The 16573-nt window shown below is 34.4% G+C and overlaps 1 protein-coding gene across 3 annotated transcripts in view; it reads left to right on the top strand.

Moving 5' to 3' along the window:
* Window positions 1-16573, top strand: part of LOC123641241 (tubulin-specific chaperone cofactor E-like protein) — a 155585-nt gene that overhangs the window by 22388 nt on the left and 116624 nt on the right. For all 3 annotated transcript variants that reach the window (XM_045555792.1, XM_045555791.1, XM_045555794.1), the window contains 5 exons: window positions 197-336; window positions 6192-6373; window positions 7653-7909; window positions 10903-11029; window positions 13804-13920. In XM_045555792.1, coding sequence (XP_045411748.1) covers window positions 197-336; window positions 6192-6373; window positions 7653-7909; window positions 10903-11029; window positions 13804-13920 — 823 coding nt within the window. The remainder of the gene's footprint in view (window positions 1-196; window positions 337-6191; window positions 6374-7652; window positions 7910-10902; window positions 11030-13803; window positions 13921-16573) is intronic.

Raw genomic sequence — 16573 nt, 5'->3', positions numbered from 1 at the left:
ACTTCTGAGCTCCTTCTTGGGCAATATTTGGCTGTCTCCCGCCTTGGAATTCGGTCCCCTTTGATCCCATTATATCCTGTGTTTTCCAGGTCCTTGTGTAATTTTGCACTGTTTGATTTTTGTTTCTTGGGGGCTGAACGTGTATAGACAAGAATTAGGCTAATGTAGAAAGTATTCTGTGTCCCCTGTGATTCAGATCGCCTCAACCTCCCAAGTGTGCTAGTGTTGAACAGCTGTGGAATAACCTGTGCAGGAGACGAAAAAGAAATCGCTGCCTTCTGCGCTCATGTGTCGGAACTAGATCTTTCTGACAACAAACTCGAAGACTGGCATGAGGTAGAGTTTTTATATTGCTGTGTTTTCGTAAAAGGCAGGAATAACCATTGTATCCTTGTTTATGTTGTTATGTATTCTGCTGAATTCTGTTCATACTTGAGATTCTTGTCTCTATGTCTCAAGATAAATGACTGCATCAACTTTATTTGTGGTGATTTTTCAATTAGCTTTGTTATTGCTAATTTGTTTTTCATCAATGTGAAAAGCACTGAGGAACTTTATTCCAGGTTTCAAGAGGTTAATGAGTCTACAGAGGTTTGGACTGCTAACAATGCCTTAAATTCTCTATTGTTTCACTAGTTTACATATGCTCATTCTCTACTTCTACTTCAATATTTATTACTTTAAATTGATGTAAAATTGCTAGAGCTTGAAACTAAGATTATAAAAATATTCTTGTTACTGAAATTTATCCCAAATATTTCAGAACTTTTCTTATATTATCGTGTCCCTTTGGCCAGTTGATATAATTGATGTCTTTTGATCTCAGAGTAACTCTAAGTGTATGAATAACAGTGTTATAACATTCTCTCATTATATATAACATTACCCACCTGATTATTACATTACCTGATAGAAGCTACTCTGAAGAATAAGGGAAAAATAGTTCTTCCTACTTGATTCTCCTGCCTTAATTTAGGCTCTTATTTTTTTGCTTTGACTGTTGGGTAAGTTTCCTAATGGGTTTCCCTGGATCTGGCTTTATCCTCTTTCCTTTAAGCTGTCTTCTACAGAGCTACCACAGACTCCTTTTAATAAATGAAACATGGTTATGACACTCTCTGGCATGAAGTCCTTCCGTTGCTTTTCATTGCCTAACAGCTACGGTCTGAACTCTTTACTTAAGTATAGTCCTTAGTCATATAGCCCTTTGCTATTTCTGGAACTTTGTCTCCATCTTTAGCCATGTACTTTTACTTGCCGCTCATGATAAACTCTTGACGTGAAAAGCTTCCTTGCTTTTATTGATTCTGAACCCATTGCTCTCTTTCTTCTCTTGTCTACCTGACCACTTCCTATTTTTCCTTTAGGACTTGGCCAAAGTTGCTATTCCTCTGTGAAATTTTTCCTGGCTCTCACTCAGACAGATTTAGATTATCCCAGAGCACCTGCACTATGTTGCTATGAAAAGATTTATCACAGTGTAGTGTAATTACTTGCTTACTTGGCAATTTTTCTACTAGACTGTGAGCTTATTCAAAGTGGAGATTTTTATCTTTTTTATCATCAGCACCCAGCATACTAGGTAGTCAAATGTTTGTTGAGTGTGTTAATGAATAAATAATTATATCTAAGGATTGATCAAGACCACTTCCTCCAACTCTTCATGTGATCTTAAGAAATTCACTTAATCCTTTAGTGTTTTAGTTTGCTCATCCATAAGAGAGGCTTACTGATAAAATTAATCATTGAAACACCTAGTAGATATTGAATGCTATACAAATCCCAAGGCAGCTTTCTTATTTAAGAAAAATCTATCTATAACCCAGTTTTGTTCAGTTTTTATTATATTTGTCTATTTCATAGTCTTGTTTAATCTGGTAACTGTACTCTTGGTTATATTTCCTATTTTTGTTAGAAATTTTCCCAAAATTCTTTGAGATGCATGTCACCTGATTTCTAAGTGATCTATTAATATATGTTGATTTAGAAGGCTGTTCTAAGGAATAATTTCTATTTGTACATGTATGTATACATGTATTTATTTACTTATCTGAACAACTAGTATAGGTCATTGTTCAACAAATTTCAGTCCATGCCTTCTTGGTCTTCTGAGATACTTAATTGCCATGCATGCTCTGTCCACACTGCACAAACGGAAAAAAGAACTACCCCATTTACCTTCTTTCTCCTCCACAATTCTCCTAATAGGCCTGCTGCTGAACCTCTGGTGAGATCTGTGGCCTGCCTGGATGACAAGTCAGACCAAATCTTCTTGTGAATCAGTTCAGCTCCTATGTATGCTCAATCCCCTAAATTTGTTTCTTTGGAATATAAAATTTCAAAAAGATTTTGTGCTTTGACAGTGTACGTAAGTTTTTGATAACTGGTGGGAACAGTTTAATAATGATGTAGTTGCTACTTTAGAAGGAAGATGTATGGAATATGGATCAGTACACAGAGTTTGCACTAGGTAATGGAGCATTTTCTCTGCTTAGACAAAGGCCTATATTAAATATTTCTCAGACCACATTGACATAAAACCAGAAGGTCACATGTTTATTTGTCATATGTTTGCACTCAGTTTGTATGTTGCTGTCTGTGCTCAATAGTCTGTTTTCAGGCAGTTTGAAAATAAACATTTGTTACTTCTCATTTCAGATTTCCATTTCCAGTTTACTTTTGTTTTCATCATTCCTTTATATTTCCTCCTTATCCTTAATTATCTTCTAGAGCATATATCAGAACACATGGAGGTGGGAGAAATACTGACAGCAAAAGAATATAGATTTTTTTTTTTTACAATTGATTAAACTCTTTGCCAGGCTACAAATGCCTCATAGGTTACTAATTTTAAGACATTACATTTCAACCCCATTGTAACCCATATTTCTGATTGCCAAAAAGATCATCTGTCCCTAGCCATTAACCAAGTTTATTTCAGCCAGTAGTGAAACAGTGTGGAACAAAATAATATAAATGTTCTATTAGTTTTTCAAACGATCACTAATGTTATAGGTTGAGTAAATTGTAGTTTAAAAGCTGGCTGCTGTATATCCAAGACTAAGATAAATATGGGGGGGAAATGTAATATTTCTGGGGGAGGCAAGGACTTGTCTCCACCCTTCCAGAATTGGGCACCTATGTGTAAAAATAATGCATTTTTTAGCTTTTGACTTGAATTTTTGGCTGAACATATTTTTGTCTGACCTTTCCTAAGGTATCTTCTTTTTTATCCCTTCCTTATCAAAACCATTTGGTAAAAGAAATTAAACCAAGTAGTTGAGAGGAGGGAGGAATTAGCCACTCAGGTGAGGCAGAGAATAGCTGAGTATAAATTACAGATTGTTATCTTAAAACCCTTTCCCCATTTTTCTTAAATCTTCAGTTTCTTCCTTTTTAGACACCTGAGTGGAGGGTCTTCTATTAAATCATAGAATTGTGGAGACCTAAAAGGTGATCTCAGTTCATCTCCATGTTTCTGCACATGAACATACTTAACTCATTCCAGCTGGAAGAGTTGTTTTATTTTTAGAATTTTAAAAAGGGAAGTCAGTATACTGCCCCAGAAATTCACAGAATGTTTGTGAGCCTTTGTTATTGGGAAATTTTTACATTATAAGTAAATTTATCTGTGTAGTGAATGTTATATTTTCCTGAATCTTATCATTAGTTTGAAGTTACCTACAAAACCTTTTTTATTTCACCCCTTTAAAGAAAATATTTATTTCTTTCTGACATTTATTATTTTTCCTGCTTAAATTAGATTCTAATCCAGTTTTATCTTTTGGTATATTCCAGGGCTAATTGAGTAATTATTCTAAATTTTTATTCTCACTGATGGATGCAGACTATGGCGATTACATCATGTGTCTGTTAGCCTTGGGAAATCTCCTAGAAATTGCTTTAAAACCCCCAAATTACGCATTTTTAAGTATTTACCTCTTTGTTATGGGAGGTGGTGGTTAGCAAAGGGTTTGTTTTGTTTTTATTTAATTGGAGTTGTACTGTAGTTAACAGTTATTCATCATGCTTTAGTGGGAGCACAATTCCTCTCTCTTTTTGTCCCCCCAAAAGAGGTTCAGTATAGCTAATCATCATCTTCTGTATGAAAGTTCTTCATATCATTAGTATTCAAGTCATAGAATGCAGTACAGAGTTGGTCCCTGCATGAACTGGTTAGCTGTGTTTTGGTCATAGATTAAACTTCAAATTCTAGCCATATATTGCACAAATGTTTGGTACCATCTGATCACAGAAGGGATCAAATAAGAGAATAGGGGCAGATTGATATAAATTCCTTACACTTGAAACAGAAGCCTAGTGTATTTTCTCTAAAAGGTAGCTCATTTCTTCATTTGTAAAAGGAGGATAAAAGTGGTTCCCACTTCAAAGAGTTAGTGTGTGGAGTAGGTAAAATAGTGAATGTAAGGGCCTTTCCCTCTGACATGTTCCTCTGAACCTTCTTGGAATTAATCTACTTCTCACTGATTGTAGAGCTCCCGAACTGAATGTCCGTGGTAGATCTGATGTAAAGTACAGATTAATTTTTCTTTCTACTGATGGCTGTCCCCGCTGGATACCCTCTTGGCATTACCTCTGGAGCTCTGCAAAGAAAGCTATCCAGGTCCCAACCCTGAAGCTTGTCCCACCTGTGAAGCTTTTGACTCAATAGTTAATGGTGGAACTTGGGAATCAGTATATTTTTAAAATTCTACCAGTGTTTCTGATGGATAGCCAGGGTTGATATATTGGTTCATACTACATTTATAATATTGGTAATAGTTACATTTATTAAATGATTTTGTGCCATTAAGGTAGTCAGTAAATGTTAAGTGCCCACTATACAGTAGTGAACTAGGTAAGTACTGTTTTTCCTTTCATAAAGTTCACATGCTGTTGGGCTAATTTATGCTGTTGAAACAAGTTTCAAAAAATGTGCCAACTGCTATGCTGAGTGCATTACCCATGTATCTCATTTAATCCTACCAACAATCCTGTAAAGTAGATGGTACTATTTTCCCTATTTTATAAATGAGGAAACTGAGATTTGGAAAGGTTAAGTAACTTGTCTGAAACCGCTCAGCTCAGAAGTGTTGGAACCTGGTTTGAACCCAGGTTTTCCAACTCTGATACTAATCCTAACTCCTCTTTTCTACTCCCTTTCTCATAAATTTAGTTATCACATTGCCTGGCTGTTTGATGCTTGATACATTTACTGGACATCTAGCATTTATCACATACTTGTTTAAGTTAGTTCTTCTCACAGAGTGAGCCAACTATGGTTCAGTTTTCTTTATTCATTTTTTTCTGGTTATATTTATGATGTACTAGTTGTGCTATATTGGAAAGAACCATGACTCTGATTTTTAAATCTCAGATTTGGCTATTGTGACAGTAAAACCTTAGTCAAATTATTTAACATCTCTGAGCCTCAGCTTCCTCATTTATTAAAATGAAAGTGGTATTATATTATTTATCTTGCAAATTGTTTTGAAAATTTAATGGAATAAATTGTATCAAAGAAACTAGTACTATATACAGCAAATACTTGTGGTCAATAATGCTCATTTCCCTTTTTTTTCCTTTTTGTCTACCAGGTTGCTAGCTAAATGTTAAATTGATGATGTTTTCCCTTTCATTATAAGTTATGGATGCTTTTGGTTTTGAGTAAATATATTTTAAAGTTTGGCACGTTTTTGAACCAAACTGAAACTATTTTCTGAGTTATTGTGACTATTCTGTCAATTTTGAACACATGAATTGTTACCAGGTGGTTTTTAATAAACCTTTAATTAGGCTTAATGTTGTGCTGAAAATGAGAGGAAGGAGATGTTCAAAGAGAACTATGTGACCCGATCTCAGCTCTTTAAAAATGTAAAGCCTAAAGTGTCATCTAAACTATCTTTTCTCCATTTATGAAAGAGAACATCACACAGGGCAGAATCAGAAACCTTGCTAAAGGAAACATAGGAAATTTTTCTTTTGTACCATAAGTTATGTTAGGTACCAGTCAATTATGCCACTATTTCATAGAAAGATTATATTATTTGCCAAGATTTGTTGAAATCACTTATGCCCTAATGTAAATGGCCCTTTGCCTGGAGACCTACTCACTTAGGCTTTCTTGAGCATGATTGCTATTTAAAAGCTCTGATTACTGCCTAATAACGCTTTTCTTTTTTTCTCCCTAGGTCAGTAAAATTGTGTCAAATGTTCCCCAGTTGGAGTTTCTAAACCTGAGTTCCAACCCTCTGAATTTGTCGGTTTTAGAAAGAACATGTGCTGGGTCCTTCTCTGGGGTTCGCAAACTTGTCCTCAACAACAGCAAAGCTTCTTGGGAGACAGTCCACACGATACTGCAGGAGTTACCAGAGTAAGCCCAGACAGCATGAGGGCGAGGGAGCGATGTTGCTCTCTGTGTTGGTACATAGGATTACTGCTGATCTCCCATCTGAGAAATACTAGAACTGCAGATTAAATGGAGAAAGAGATTAGAAAAATGAAGTCATTAGAATGAGGGTGTGAGGGTAATCTAGTAGCATTTCCAATGGAATACGTGTTCAGTGTTGAGTAGCACCAAGATATAGGATATGTCATCCTTGGGCTAAAAAATACCCCTGAGAAGCACTTATCACTTCTAGATCAATTCAGCTTTACTCCATTTTAATCTTCTGTTTACCTGATATAAGAATTTAGCCTCAGCCCCTTTCTTTTGGAGGAAAAAAAATCACAGTATCTCTAAAACAAGTTAACGTTCAGATGATTAAGTGCTTAGCTGGTCTGATGGGAAAATGGACCTGGTATTCTTTTCAATAATTTAAGAAAGAAATTATACTTTCATCAGTTTAGAAATGTTTTATTATGTTTTGTTTGTACCTGTCTTTGTATATGCACCTAAATGTGCAATGAAAGTAGTTTAAAGAAATGTATGAAGCTGTAGTTTCTTTGACTGTCTAAATATGGAAATTTTCAAACCCCTTAAGAATCTTATCTCATTCCATCTTAATGTCTCATTCCCACTCTAATGAGATTGTTTTCCTGACTGCATGCAACATCCAGTGTGGTGTAGCTTTTAAATACCAGTTCCCCCTACTAACCAAATGACATTTGATGAGGTACTTAACTTCTTTGAGCTGTTGCCTTGTCTGTAAAATGGGCGTAATTGTATTACTTTGCAGAAATAAGAGTAAAATCTACAATGCGCCTGACACAGGGTTTCTAGTTTTAAACATTTGTTCATGTTGTTTTGGGAATTTTCTTTTATCTCCTCTCAACTTATACAAATCCACCCCTTCTTCAAGGCCTTGTATCCCTTCCTGATTATTCCAACTGCAATTTCAATTTCATTCCTATATGAATTACTATTATACTTATAGTCAGTATTGCTTAATTTAGTACTAAATTACTTAAGCACAGAATTAATTTAGTGCTACCTTATGTCATTCTCTGCTGTTTCATATACTTTAGGTTTTGTCTTCCCAGATAGACTTTGAACTTCAGGAAGACACCTTTATATTTTTTCTATGATAGCTAGCAGAATTTCACATCTTGTAGGCACTTATTTATTATTTATTTATTGAATGAATGAAAACGGATATAAAGTAGAAACTAAACTGCTTAAAACAATGAAATATTTCCTTTTTTCTCTGCAGTTTGGAGGAGCTCTTCCTGTGCCTTAATGACTATAAAACAGTGTCTTGTCCTTCTATTTGCTGTCATTCTCTTAAGCTACTACATATAACAGACAATAACCTCCAAGACTGGACTGAAATACGAAAGTTAGGAGTTATGTTTCCTTCACTGGATACCCTCGTCCTGGCCAACAATCATTTGAATGCTATTGAAGAGCCTGATGATTCATTGGCCAGGTTGTTTCCTAATCTGCGATCCATCAGTCTCCACAAGTCAGGTGAGGTTCAGGCTTGTTCTCATTCTATATTCAGATTGATCTGAGCTTGTTCATGAAATATAATGAAAGTATATTTCTTTTAGCCATGGCTCTATCTTTTTATAGGATGAATTTTCAACACGACATGCAGATGCCTATTGACTGGCTAAATTTAAGGCATTTATTTTCATAAATGCTCTGTTAAATATTAAGTGGCATAGCATTATATTAACAATTTGTATCTTATACATTAAAGGGGTCATGCTATGAAAAGAGTGAAATGAAATTGATGAATGGGATAATAAAAGGCAGAGTAAAAAGAGTACAAAGAATTACAAACTAGACCATTTTGTCTAGACTTAGTTTAAGCAATTCCAACCTGCTATGCCTTTTCAAATGCTTACTTTTCTATTATCTCTATATAATTTATTGTCAGTTTATTGCTATCATCTGATCCTGTGTATCACAGGAATGAATATATTTAGCTTATTTCTTTTTCTTTTAATTAAAAACTTTATTTTTTAGAGCAGTTTTAGGTTTATAGCAAAATTGAACAGAAAATACAGAGAGTTTCCATCTACCGCTTCCCCATGTATATACAGTCTATCTCCCCCACTATCAGCATCCCACACAAATATGGTATGTTTGTACTACTTCAATCATTAAACCTATGTTGACACACTCAAAGTCCATAGTTCACCTTAGCATTCACTCTTGGTTTTGTTCATTCTGTGGATTTTGACAAATGTTAATGACATGTATCCACCATTGAGTATTGTTCAAAATAGTTTCACTGCCCTAAAATCCTCTGTGCTCCCTTTATTCATCCCCCCTTTCTGGCAACCACTGATCTTTTTACTGGCTCCATAGTATTGCCTTTTCCAGAATGTCATCTAGTTGGAATCATTAAGTATGTATCCTTTTCACATTGGCTTCTTTCACTTAGTTGTATGCATTTAAATCCTCCTTGTCTTTTCATGGCTTGAAAGCTCATTTCTTTTTAGTGCTAAATAATATTCCATTTTCTGAATGTATCACAGTTTATTTTATCCAGTCACCTACTTAAGGACATCTTGGTTGCTTCCCAGTTTGGACAGTTATGAATAAAGCTGATATAAACATCTATGTGCAGGATTTTGTGTGGACATAAATTTTCAGTGCATTTGGGTAAATAACAAGGAGTGCAATTACTAGATCATATGGAATGATTGTTTCGTTTTGTAAGAAACTGCCAAACTGTTTTCCAAAGTGGCTGTACCATTTTGTGTTCCCATTGGCAATGTTTGAGAGTTCCTCTTGCTCTGCATCCTCACCAGCATTTGCCATTGTCAGTGTTTGGATTTTGACCACTCTAATAGGTATATTGTGGTGTCTCATTGTTTTAATTTATAATTCTCTAATGACATATGATGTTGAGCATCTTTTCATATGCCTGCTTGCCATCTGTATGTCTTCCTTGGTGAGGTGTCTGTTCAGGTCTTTGGCACACTTTCTAGTTGGGTTATTTTTTTTCTTATTGTCAAGTTTTAAGAGTTCTTTGTACATTTTAGATAATAGTACTTTATCGGATGTATCTTTTGCAAATACATTGTCCCAATCTGTGACTTTTCTTCTCATTCTTGATATCATCTTTCAGCCTTTTTCTTAAAACAACTACATAATTAAAAGTAACTCTAACCTACAACTGAAAAAATATAAACTTAGTTTAATTCACCATAGAGGGTTACAAGGGTGGGGAATAAATTTTAGAAACCAATATTTTGCATAAGGAAGCTGTTTATTTCACAACTTGACATCCCTTGAGCTAACTGTTCTTCCTCTTAAATGGAAATGCCATTGTAAGGGAAGAGGATGGTTGTGACTTAGGATATTTGTGCACCAGAGTCCTTATAAATTGCTCCTCTGCCTTTACCTTTGCTGAAAGTTGATAGAAATAGGTGGGACCACATTGTTCTCTGAAATGGATTCAGTGTGTTACAAAATTGTCCAGCTTCATTATTATAGGAATATTTTTCCTACTTGGACGTCCTACCTGACTTAGATGTTGAATATTGCTCACAGCCATGGGGAGAGTTTCATTTTAGGAGTAAAAAACTTAATTTGTTCAGTATTCTCAAGATTTAGGTTTTCTGTTTTTGTTTGTTTTTTATTTTGGATCTGTCTCCTCTGTCACCAAAATGAGGACAGTATGAAAATGATAATACTGTTGGCCGTCCATGTACATGGGTTCCACATCTGTGGTTCAACCAACTGTGGATCAAAAACATTTGGAAAAAAAAGGATGGTTGTGTTGGCACTGACCACATACACACGTTTTTTTTTTTGGTCATTATTTCCTAAACAATACTGTATAGCAACTATTTACATAGCATTTATATTGTATTAGGTATTATAAGTAATCTAGAGATGATTTAAAGTATACAGGAGAATGTGTACAGGTTATATGCAAATACTACGCCATTTTATATAAGGGACTTGAGTATCTGTGGATTTTACTATCTGCAGAGGTCCTGGACTCAGTCCTCCACAGATACCAAGGAATGACTGTATTTAGTTTCTGGTTCTATTGACTTTGCCTCATTCTAGAATTTGTCAGGTAAAAATCTGAGTATGATGGTATCAACTCTGATTATAGTTACATTCCATGAGTCCCTATGTGAATGAAATGAGTTGGTCACGTCACTCTTTTTATTATGTAGTCATAGCAACATCCTGCTTATTGAAACCACAAGTTACCCCCTTTATAAGCCATTTTGATAGAGAATCAGTAAATGGGCAGATGTTGGAGAATAAGACTGTCTCACCTTGACTCTCGGATAGGAGATGGGTGAGGATATGGGGAAATTGTTACAGTGATTAACTGTACTCCTCTCTTTCCTTGGATAAAAATTTTAGGCTCTCTAGTTTATGATCATTTTAACATTTCATAAATTATTAATTGAAGTAATTTTTTTGCTATATTTTTATTTGTGTGCTTTTCTGGATTTACTTACACAATATATTTCTCAAATTAGGTTTGCAATCCTGGGAAGACATCGATAAACTAAATTCATTTCCCAAACTTGAAGAAGTGAGATTGTTAGGAATTCCTCTTCTGCAGCCATATACCACTGAGGAGCGAAGGAAATTGGTAATAGCCAGGTCTGTTGTCCTGATTCTGTTGCATTCTTTTCATGGGACCTTAATGTTTCATTAAAGGGATAGCACACTATTTAGGGGGAGTGGACTACGAGTTTATCCACCTCTTAAGCACACTGTGCTTGAAGGAGCTGCTTTTGTAACTCCAAATCCTATATGAAAAGGAATGCAAGCAATATGATGAGGAAAATGTAAAATATAATTGTGCTGCTGAGACCACTGAAATATTTCCTCACAAATCTATTGTATTTTTATGCTTTTTAAGACTTAGAATATGTGAAGTCCTGTTTTGGGTCACAAAGTAAAAAGTGTGTATTTAGGTTATTAAGTATGAAATGTCTGATTTCCTTAGATACTAAGTTTGATAGTTGATATCTCTGACATTTTACTTTGACACTTCTTGTTTTGTTTTTATTATGAAAGTACATCCTCATTCTTTCAAATACACGTTTTGGCTTGTGATTACCTTTCACATTTTTTAGACCAATTTTTGTGAAACCATGGATAAGTAAAAAATTTGTGTTAGTTTTGAATAGGAGTTCTGTTGTGGAACCCATGCAGCGCAGACAGCTCTAAATGTGAATGAAGTGTTTGGGAAGGACGTGGCTAATGAACACACTGTATGTCGTTGATGGTTTGAGAAATTCCGTTCTGGTAATTTTAATCTTGAAAATGAGCCACATGGATGACCTGAGACCAAGGTGGATAATGATGAGCTGAAAGCTGTAGTGGAAGTGAATCCATCTCAACCTATGCGTGCATTAGCAGCAAGGTTTGACGTTACTATTCCAACAATATTGGACCATTTGAAACAAATTGGCAAGGTAAAGAAGCTGGATAGATGGATTCTACATGAATTAAATGACTATCAGAAAAGAAATTGTCTCAAATCTTGCCTTTCTTTGCTGTCCCAACATAAAGGCAAACCATTTCTATGCCGTATTGTTACGTGTGATGAAAAATGGATTCTATAATCACAGGTGTTCTGCACAATGGTTGGATAAAGACGAAGTGCTGAAACACAGTCCAAACTGAATATTCATCAAAAACAGCTAATAGTATCTGGTGTTTCAGTGCTACTGTTATTCACTATAGCTTCATGAAACCTGGTCAATAGGTTACAGGAGATGTCTACTGTAACCAACTGGGACAAAATGATGAGTATGCTTGCACTTAAGCAGCTGAGACTGGTCAATAGAGACAGGTTGATCCTCTTGCAAGATAATGCTCAACTACATGTCACACAAACAATGCTGCTCAAACGATAGAAGCTGGATTTGGAAACTCTCTGTCATCGACCGTATTCACCAGACCTTGCACCAACTGACTACCACTTCTTCCAGACTTTGGACCACTTCTTGCATGGAAAAATATTCACACATGGAAGATGCCTTTCATAATTTCATTGCCACTCTCTCTCCATGCTTCTTCACTGCTGGCATAAACAAGCTACTGTTAAGATGGCAAAACTGTGTCGATAGTTTAGGTGCATACTTTGATTAGTTGTACTACTTCTTGTTTGAGATATAATAAACTACACTTTTGATTCAAAATTGGACATTTCATATTTAATGACCTAATAGAATAATTTTTATTGTAGTTGTACTTATTTTCTCTGTTATCATATTGATCATTTAAAATGTAAAAACCTGAAAATTGGGCTATTTCATTAGTGTAAAACTTAAGAGAGCAGCATATTTCCTTCTTGATTATAGATTGGCTTAAATATGACTACCATTATTGCCATCTTCTTCCTTTGACTCTCCCTGCCTTTGGTGCCTAAGCCTCTGCCTGCACAAACTCATGGGAATTTCCCATGAGTGTTTATTTTTGTATGAGTTTTTAGAAGAAATAAGATTTTGGCTAAAATGCAAGGGCCATAGATCTATGCTTTGTTCTTTTTCTGTACAATACGTAGTGGTTTTGAAAGGGGAACAGTAGGCTTTCAGGTTCCCTAAAGTATAGTGGTTCTTTAAACAGGGTATTGATCCTTGTAACCAGCTAATGCCTAGCAGATGTTTACTGCTTAGCAGTTGTTAACATACATATTAATATCTGTCTGCAGAAATAAATGTCAGCATACTTTTAAGAAAAGAAATCTTGCTGTAGTCCTTGTACTTTATTTTCTTTACACAATTCTTTTGCAAACATAAGAAGTTAATTCCTGAATTATATAACCCAATTGTACTGACCACTGTCTAGATCTGTGCTGTTTTATATGGTAGCCACTAGCTATGTGTGGCTCTGAGTACTTAACATATGTCTTGTCTGAAATGAAATGTTATAAGGGTAAAATAGGTATTAGATTTCAAATATTTTATATAAATAAAAAATGTAAAATAGCTCATTTATTATTTTTAATATTGATTCCATGTTGAAATGATTATATTCTGGATATATTGGGTTAAAGAAAATGAAAATATACTATTAAAATTAATTTTACCTTTTTTATTTTTACTTTTAAAAATGTGGCTCCTAACGAATTTAAAATTATATGTGGGATTTGTATTATATTTGTTTAAATTGATGCTAGGATCTTGAAAGGTGAGGTATAATTATGAAAGATCGATGTCACTTCTAAAAATTAAACTAGATTTTTTTGGTTCTTTCATTTTATACCACTTTTAGTTCATGTCAGCAGTTGCACATGAGCAGAAGAACTACATCCATTGTGTCATTTCAAAAGAATAAGACTGAGTGTCAAACCAATTATTTTCTTTCTAAAACTAAACATTTTTAGTATCTTAAAATGTCTTTATTTTGGTTTTAACTTATAGATTGCCATCAGTTTCCAAACTTAATGGCAGTGTTGTTACCGATGGCGAACGAGAAGATTCTGAGAGATTTTTTATTCGTTACTATGTGGATGTTCCACAGGAAGAAGTGCCATTCAGGTAAAAAAACTCCCTCATCAGCTTAGCAAAACACTTTAGAGAGTGTCAAGGCAACTTAAGAACTATTCTTTAGAGCAAAATCTAATAATTTATTATTGGATTCTTCTTAGAAAATGTTGGTAGGTTTTAAAAAAAGAAAAAAACATAAAAGCTCTATTTTATCTCATTTTCCATGGTGTATTTCTTTTAGCCTTGCCACATGTATTAAGAATGATTAGGTAAATGTTTTACTAATTCCAATAGTTCCCACTGCATACTCTATACTGTTGATTCCTTTTTGATCCTCTTCTATGGGGACACATTTTTACCTGTCCCCAAAATTAATCTTTTCTTTCATGTTACATCTGCTCTCAGGATATACTAAGTTCTGCTATTTGTAGGTTTGGCAAATATGTAGTAGGTTCACAGAATATGAGAAAAAAACTGAAAAATAGACTCTTGAGGAAATATTAAAGGAATTAGGATGCTTAAGTGTGAAGAGAAAGGCTGAGGGCTAAATTAGTAATTATGTTTAAGTATATGAAGTGTTAATATATATATATGTGTGTGTATATATATATATATACATACACACACACACACACACACACACACACACACACACACATATTGTTTGGTAAGGAACTACCTTTAACACTCTGTAAACGTAAAGGGAAATGTAGCAAGTATGATATAGGCAAATATAAAAAAATGCCCCCCAAAACGGGTTTTGAGGTGTTAGTAACTAGAATGAGTTACCAGAAAAGTTATATGCTTTCTTTCCTTAATGACTTTAAGGATAATATGAATACCCATTTGACGGGAGGAGTTTCACACAAACAGGATATTAAAGTTAGGGCTGAATGTGCATCGGATTAGTTGGTCCTTTGGTTACAAATATTTGTGATTCTAATTCATTCTTATTGAACATACTTATTTTTTCCCCAAAATTTTCTATTATTTATAGACTTTAAGGGGGTTGACATTCTATTAGACTCAACCTGTGTAAAAAGGACTTTGTGGTATTATTAGTAGTGTTTTAAAGCCTAAGCATTTAACAATGTTAGACAAATTAAGTAAAGATTTTGAAGATAACCTTTAAAAAGTAACTAAGAATAGCCAGCTAGGGGAAAATAGATATTACTATATTGTTGGACACAACTTAAATATATTAGGTTAAACTATATGAAATATTTTTTAGGTAAAAAATGATCTAGTATCTATGGTTTCATTTGGTTTAATCTAACATACTAATGGAAGAAGTAAATGTTAGGCATTGATCATAAATCTGTCATTATAGTTTACTTCCATTCTTCTACAGGAAGCTTTTTTATATGTGGGTGTGTACATATATCCGGATATGTATATACGTATATACACAGAGAGATATATATATACACAGTCATACATTGCTTAATGCCAAAGATATGGGCAATATATATAACCTGAACTTTTGTACCCCCATAATAAGCTGAAATAAAAAAAAAATGACAAAGATATGTTCTAAGAAATCCATTGTTAGCCAATTTCTTCATTGTGTGAACATCATGTTGTGCACTTACACAAACCTAGATGGCACAGCCTACTACACACCTAGGCTGTATGGTATGTCCTATTGCCCCTAGGCTACACACCTGTACAGCATGTTACTGTGCTGAATACTGTACACAATTATAATATAATGGTGAGTATTTGTGTATCTAAACACATGTAAACATAGAAAAGGTACAGTAAAGATACAGTAAGAAAGTAAAAAATGGTACAGCTCTCTAAGACACTTACCATGAATGGAGCCTGCAGGACTGGAATTCACTCTGGGTGAGTCAGTGAGTGAATGGTGAGTGAATGTGCCCTAGGACATTACTGTACACTACTCTAGACTTTATAATCACTGTTCACTTAGGCTACACTAAATTTATAAAAAAAATTTCTTTCTTCAATAATAAATTAAATTTAGCTTATTACAACTTTTTCACTGTATAAACTTTTAATGTTTTTTAACTTTTGACTCTTTCATAATAATATTTAGCTTAAAACACAAACCCATTATAAAGCAGCACAAAACTGTTTTCTTTATATCCTTATTCTGTAAGGATTTTTTAATATTAATTTTTTTTTTTTACTTTTTAAACATTTTTTGTTAAAAACTAAGCCACATACAATACAAAGGGTGAGGTCATTGGACTTTTGATACCCCATGACTGCTGAAAATAATCTGTCACTGACCTTTTTTTTCTATTTAAAAAGTACTTATTAAGTATTTCCTTATGGCTAGCACTGTTCTAGATGCAATTAATTAGAGTAAACAAAGTTCCTACTTTTATGGAGCTCATATTCTAATGGGATCTCTCACTGACCTTTGCTTCATTCCCTAAGAGTCCAAAATCTATAAACCAACTGATTGGCAGTGTTTAGGATGTGTAGTCACATTGTCCCAAGACATAGAGGGAAGGATTATCTGCTCCACTTTAGCTTCTATGGTGGGAGGTAAAATCTTGTTTCCTCTACCTTGGGACTTTCCCCAGATAGGAACAATTCAGCAAAAATAACATGTATTATTGTCTGCCATTCGGATTCCTCAACATACTTTTTCCCCATGGATACATAAAAAAAAAAAATTATTCTTACCTGCCTTAATGCATTCCTTGTATAAATGAAAATATATTTCTTGCTC

Source organism: Lemur catta, chromosome 7 (assembly GCF_020740605.2).
Source record: "Lemur catta isolate mLemCat1 chromosome 7, mLemCat1.pri, whole genome shotgun sequence".
NCBI classification, from domain to species: domain Eukaryota; kingdom Metazoa; phylum Chordata; class Mammalia; order Primates; family Lemuridae; genus Lemur; species Lemur catta.
This window is presented reverse-complemented; position numbering and strand designations above follow the sequence as displayed.